This window comes from Drosophila serrata, unplaced genomic scaffold (genome assembly GCF_035046125.1).
Source record: "Drosophila serrata isolate PLE 108 unplaced genomic scaffold, ASM3504612v1 contig_347, whole genome shotgun sequence".
Taxonomy (NCBI): domain Eukaryota; kingdom Metazoa; phylum Arthropoda; class Insecta; order Diptera; family Drosophilidae; genus Drosophila; species Drosophila serrata.
The window spans coordinates 427,793-433,792 of record NW_028257245.1 but is presented as its reverse complement, the minus strand read 5'-3'; the positions used below and the strand labels follow the sequence as shown (position 1 = coordinate 433,792).

The window sequence follows — 6,000 nt, the reverse complement described above, 5'->3', positions numbered from 1 at the left end:
TATTTTTAAAGAGTGTATATTATATATAATTTAATTTTAATATTATATTCGTTATATATTTTAAATAAATTCGAAGCTAATGCTGATATGCCCCATTGACTTCTCGACAGTGTGCCAAGTTCCTATACAATATTTTGTGCCATTTCCACAAGGCCTCTCTCCGGGACTTTTCCCTCCTTCATGGCAATTATGTTTGCGGCTAATTTGTTGGCCAAAAATCTAATTTATGCGGACATTGATGCATCGTCACGAGGCGTGAGCCGCAAATTAAGGGGGTCTAAGTCTGAAAGTATGCAACACACACGCGATGAGCTCTCACATACATATTGCCAGAAGAAACGAGATGTGATGAGAAGATGAAGGTCAGAAGGTTATCACAAACGATAAGCTTCCGCGACAGTCGAGCCAGAGTAGTTCCATTAGCTGGGAATAGTCGAGCTGCAGACAACACCATGAGCAGATCCCTCATCCTGATCCTTTTGCTGGCTCTCACCGGCCTGGAGGTCCTGCAGGCTCGCTCTCTGCCAGACAGGCCACACAGGAGGTACATAAGGAGACGTGTGTCACCCACAAATCCGGAGGTGGAAATTGTAGAGGTCAAGGATGTATATCTCATCCAGCGACCCAAGAAGGTAGTCACCACCATAGACGAGGATGAGATGGACTGGCGCATACGCTGTGACTTTAATCCAAGTCTCGATGAGTGTGGGTTTTTTATTATAACAATTATATCATATAGAATATTTAAATTGTATAATAATTGAGCAAGTGATTCATTTCATTTGCCAGTAATCCAAGTAATTCAGTATTTTATAAGATTAGATGAAGCTACAGCATCATGTTCTTGACGTAAACAAAAATTCCCACTTTAGAATTCGATTTCTAAATCAATATTTTCTTATTTTTTTCAGGCAAAGGCTTGGTCAAAAAAACAGTTCCAGCAACAAAAACCACCACCACTACTACTACACTGAGACCTAGAACCACAACCACCACTCCCAAGCCAATTTTAGATGATTGTGAATTTAATCCCACTCTTGAAAAATGTAAGAATCTTAGGGAAATATTTTTACAGAGTTTAAAAATTCTTATTTAAATCAAATTTCAGGTGCTCCTTCAACCACAACAACTTCAACAACAACTTCAACAACAACTTCAACAACAGATTCAACAACAACAACAACAACTACAACAACGGAAATGCCTGTGATACCGGAAACCACAGAACCCAAAGAAGAAGAAGAAGAGGAAGCCGAAACAGAAATGCAACCCGAACCTTTACCCGAACCCGAACAAAAGGAGCCTGGTTATGAAGCCACACCAAATCCAGAGGATGATATTGAACTGGCAGAGGATACTGGTGACGATGATTTCGATACTGAAATAGATTATACCGATGATACTGACGATGATGATACCGATATTAACAATGAGGAAGAAACTAGATCCATTGGCTACAATGATCCGTCCGATTGGAATTAATCCAAAAGTTTGTTTCCTAAATTAAATTGTAATAAAATGGGAAATTGCGGAAATAATATTGATGTTTTTTGTATTTCTAAATGCCTAAGGTAATCAAATTCTAAAAGGAAATAAACAGATCTTTATATGCTATGCAGGAACTATCTTAGTTCTTTATTATTTGTATGCCTCATCTCTCAGCTATTAGTAGCAAAAGTTGAATTACTTTCAGCCTCGCCAATTGTTATGCAATCACTTGTAGCTCGTGCCATTGTGGGTCAATTCCAGATCAGTGCGTTTGTGTGCAAATATCAATTGAATGAATACTATATACTATATTATATGTGTGTTCTATAATCTATTTATATTCCATATTTGTCAGAGCTTCCGGCTCGGTGAAAAAAAGTGCGTAATACGCTTCAAAATGTCAGAAGAAAACAAACTTGGGGAGATAATAATAATCGAGTGGAGAGAATTGAATAGGAATCAATAATAGTTTGGGCAGCCTTGACCTTTGCTAGATCAGTGTGACCAATGACCAATAATCTCCTTAAAATGCTTTTTTAAATAAGGTCACTTTATAATCAAAATCAAGTTAAAAACGATGAGGAATAAAACCCAAAGACAGGCTACTTAAAGAACCCTGATGTCAAGGACTAAGTGTGACCAAAGTGGTATATGTTTTTATGGCACCCTTGCGTTTTTTAGGTAAACTTAGGAATTATAGTTGAAGGACTTTAGACTCTTAAGGATCAGGGATATATACACTTAAGTGACAGCCTTGACCCGACTATCCCAGTGTGACCAGCTTGTCTCCGACAGCCAGAGATACTATATCTCTTGTCATATCTTTGTGCAAAATGATCTGTATCTTTATAGGGGTCTCTCCCTTTTGTCCAGATGAGATAAATCAGCGCACAATTGGGCACGATATGCTGATGATTGTTGTTGCTCGCAAATTGAATTACCGACGGCGACAAGTCGAGAAAATGCGAGGCAAGTGACAAGTGACACACAAAGGCGACGACCGAGGCGAATAAAATGCCTGAAAATCGGGGCGCGCAGGTCAGTCTCAACCGAGAAGTCAACGTTCAGTCTGGTTTTCAACAGGAGCCAAAGGAACCACAGCAGAAGAAGAATAACTTGGAAATTAAGAATCTAAAAGATGCATAACCTGCAAGGATCGTTCGTCCTCCTTCTCCTAGCTGGAGTTTTGCTCCAGGTTCAGGCAGGTCTCTTCGATTGCGAGGATAAAATACCTGGACTGAGCGATGTGGGTGACAAGATCTCTGAGATCACCGGCAGCAGCACCAGTTCCGAGCATGAAGTGAGGGATTTCTTCAAGAACGTGGGCTGTCACATCAAGGAGGGTGCCAAGAAGTTGGGCGAAAAGGCCAAGGATTTGGGTGCCGAGCTCAAGGAGGGAGCCCAGAAGCTCGGGGAGAAGGCCAAGGTGCTGGGCAGTGATCTCAAGGATCGCTTTGATGATTTCCGTGATAAGTTGGCCAAGGATTCGGCGGAGGAGATGAGCAAGGATCGTGGCTTTCTGGCCAATGTGGAGATCATTAATCCGGACATCCTTAAGGGCGAACAGCAATGCGGCCATGGACATATCCTGGATGCCTTGGGCAACTGCAGCAAGTTGAGGAAGTAGTCCTTGAAATTCCTGTCCCTCGTCCTGTAAATATTTAAGTTTGTATTATTTTTTTTTTGTTCTCTTGATTTCCTTCCATGTGCTTTTTTTTGTGTAAATAAAAAAATGAAAGTGAATTGAATTGTGCGTGATTAATTTTGGGAATGTGAGATGACAAAGCTTCGAGTTGTGCAACGGGGAAATGTAACATATTTTATTCTATAGCTACAATTGTACCTGAGAGAGGAATATATAAATACATGTATATCTTATGGAATAGCTTTTGTTTTCCTTCCTTTTTTTTTTGTTGTTTTTACTAGGCCTTTTATAAAGTTAAACAACATTTTGAATACTTTAGTAACCTGTTAAATATGAATTTAGGTATTTTTAATTAATTCGAATATTTTTTGTAATTCATTCTATTACTTATACAACATGTTACCTATAGCTCTATTTCATTCTAAGTACGAAATTTAATATTTATAAACAAAGTCTTTTGATTATGATTAAATATTATTATAAGCTCAAAAATCTGAATTATCTAAGCGTAAATAAAAGGTTTCTGAAAATGCATTTACATTATATTGGAATATAGAAATAATAATAATATTGCTAGAAAAGTAGGAATAATTAATAACAAATCATTTTTTATCGTATAAAACTCTCCAAAATCTTGAACAATTTTAACAAATTTTAATTTATAGGTATATTATTATTTAGTTAAAGCCCTGAATTAAAGGAAGCTCTGATTACGTTAGCCACTAGTTTTATGTTTTGGTGACTAATACCGAACTATTAGTCATCGATTTTTATTTATATTTATTTAATATTCATAATAGAGACCTTAATGTTAGTTTCTTATCTATTATGTAAAAATTTTGAATTTAATAAAATGTATAATAAAATAAATGTATACTAAATAAAACTCATATTTTATTAGCTGGATGTGATAATAATAATTGTAATGTTTGAATTAATTTAATTAATTTAATTTATTTATATAAATATATTTAAATGGTTTAAAAAAGTCTCCATTACAGAACTACAAACTTATAAGTAATTAAACTAATAAAAATTTAACTTTAAGCCAATAAATTAATTATATCTAAAAGGCTCTCATAACTTTAATATACCTCCAAATATTGTATCCATTAAAAATATCTTCCTAAATAAATGCATTTCCAAAAGAATAATAAATAAACAAGCAGTTTTATTGTGTTTCTTATGTAATTTTATTCCAATGACTAATCGCAAAAAAAAAAAAACTAAACCCCTTTAAGCTTCTAGTTCTAGTTTCTTATAAACATAAATAAATAATTTAATTCCCCAATTGAGGCAGACGTGACGAGTGATGATCCAGCCTGATGGATTAGTCACCATTGCAATTGCCTCAAGTGTTTCAAGTGTATCAGGTGCATACATTTCTCTATTCCAAATTCTGGAGAATTTCTCTATAAAATTCTCTGAGATCTCTTTGCTCTTCGAGAGAGTCGAAAAATGCATTTTACTTGCCCGACGACTTTCTCGCCAAGCCCAAAAAGACATCGATAGCGATACCCAAAGAACTTGGTCAAGTGGCGGCGGCTGCAAACGGGTTTCAGTTGCGTTTGGTGCCTCAACGGCGACGGACTTGTATACACGACAATCGAAAACCTATATCCAATATCTTGTTCAATTTGCATTATCCAAAAGATGACTAATTCCTTGGTGTTTTTAGCCCTTGTGGCCTGCCTCTGGCTAAGTCTTTTTGGCCAACTTCAAGCTGCCTCTATTGTCTGCGGTGGTGAGGCCAAGGCTTTGGAAGGTGGTGACCTGGAGACACTGACCACCACTCCAAGTCCCAGTGAGGTCAACAAATTTGTGCATAGTTTGCAATGTACACTGGAGAAGGCCAAACCCTGGATAGCCAACATTGAGAAGGAGGCCAAAATACTAGAGGAAAAGGCTCGAGATGTGACTAGATCGTTGTTCCAACGTTTCAATATGCTGGTCACTGTGCTCACTCTGCCAGCCAACTCACATACCGAAAAGGATAAGATCAAGGATCCCGAGGAAGTGTCCTCCAGCACCAGCACTACCATCGAGACAGAGCAACCTTCAAGTTCTATTAAAAATGAGCTCAAAGAAGAGATGACCACCTCTTCGCCACCCGTTAATATGGATTGGATGGAGGATCATGACAATGAAGTAGTGTAAATTTTGTGGTTAAATACATATATTAACAAAATATTTATATAAACTAAATAAAACTGCTAGCCCTGGGGCAAAGCCATTCCTATTTATTGTAATTATCAAGATAGTTGTCATTATTAAATGTCAGCAAAGTAAATATATAAAGAGATTATTATTCTAAAAGTCTGTGGAAATAATGCTGAAGATGTTTCCCTTAACCTTTTTAGATACTTTTTTGCTTAACTATAAAAAAATACTTATATTCTCAACATACAACATAACATTTTCTTCAACTTTTACCACTTTGTAATTGTTTACAAAACAAACAAAAGAAACACCTGATGAAGCATAACTTGATCTCTGAAACTCGTTTTCAAAAGCATTTTGGTTTATAGTTCTTTGAGCTTCATTTTCAGCGACAATGAGTCATTGTTAATATGAGATTCTTACCTGACTTTCTCCTCTGTTCTGGCCAAAAATAAACGGAAGCCCTGCTGCAATCTTCGTCAGTTGGAGGAAGCCGGTTTTAATGGTGATCTGCGGTCAAGTGATTCAGAGTTTTGCCTCTAGAGATTCACTTGCCAATCTCCAGTCGATGAAGATGCAGCTCCTGTTCAGATTCCTCCTCGTTGTGGTGCTTCTCCTGGTTTCCGTATCATCTCTCCAGGCAGTGGCCTGGTCAGGATGGGGTTGCTCGACGCGGGATCATCGGGGATGTTGCTTCAATGGGCAAA

The 6,000-nt window shown here is 37.2% G+C and overlaps 3 protein-coding genes across 3 annotated transcripts; all 3 read left to right on the top strand.

Annotated features, from left to right (window-relative positions):
- Positions 1-1,563, top strand: LOC110179062 (uncharacterized). The gene is made up of 3 exons (XM_086838201.1): positions 1-705; positions 912-1,046; positions 1,109-1,563. The coding sequence occupies exons 1-3, from the start codon at positions 357-359 to the stop codon at positions 1,480-1,482; spliced, it is 858 nt and encodes a 285-aa protein (XP_086694327.1). The 5' UTR covers positions 1-356; the 3' UTR covers positions 1,483-1,563.
- An 801-nt stretch (positions 1,564-2,364) lies between these two features.
- LOC110179057 (uncharacterized) lies at positions 2,365-3,236 on the top strand. The gene has a single exon (XM_020946417.2). It carries the CDS (start codon positions 2,627-2,629, stop codon positions 3,113-3,115), a length of 489 nt encoding a protein of 162 aa, XP_020802076.1. The 5' UTR covers positions 2,365-2,626; the 3' UTR covers positions 3,116-3,236.
- Positions 3,237-4,693: 1,457 nt separating this feature from the next.
- On the top strand, positions 4,694-5,423 carry LOC110179058 (uncharacterized). The gene has a single exon (XM_020946418.2). It carries the CDS (start codon positions 4,787-4,789, stop codon positions 5,288-5,290), a length of 504 nt encoding a protein of 167 aa, XP_020802077.2. The 5' UTR covers positions 4,694-4,786; the 3' UTR covers positions 5,291-5,423.
- The last annotated feature ends 577 nt before the right edge of the window (positions 5,424-6,000 follow it).

Excerpts from the sequence above, each read along its gene's own strand:
- LOC110179062 (XM_086838201.1), top strand. The coding sequence starts at position 357 with ATGAAGGTCAGAAGGTTATCACAAACGATAAGCTTCCGCGACAGTCGA. Across the intron at positions 706-911 it reads TAATCCAAGTCTCGATGAGT|GCAAAGGCTTGGTCAAAAAA; the intron begins GTGGGTTTTTTA and ends TATTTTTTTCAG. Across the intron at positions 1,047-1,108 it reads TAATCCCACTCTTGAAAAAT|GTGCTCCTTCAACCACAACA; the intron begins GTAAGAATCTTA and ends ATCAAATTTCAG.
- LOC110179057 (XM_020946417.2), top strand. The coding sequence starts at position 2,627 with ATGCATAACCTGCAAGGATCGTTCGTCCTCCTTCTCCTAGCTGGAGTT.
- LOC110179058 (XM_020946418.2), top strand. The coding sequence starts at position 4,787 with ATGACTAATTCCTTGGTGTTTTTAGCCCTTGTGGCCTGCCTCTGGCTA.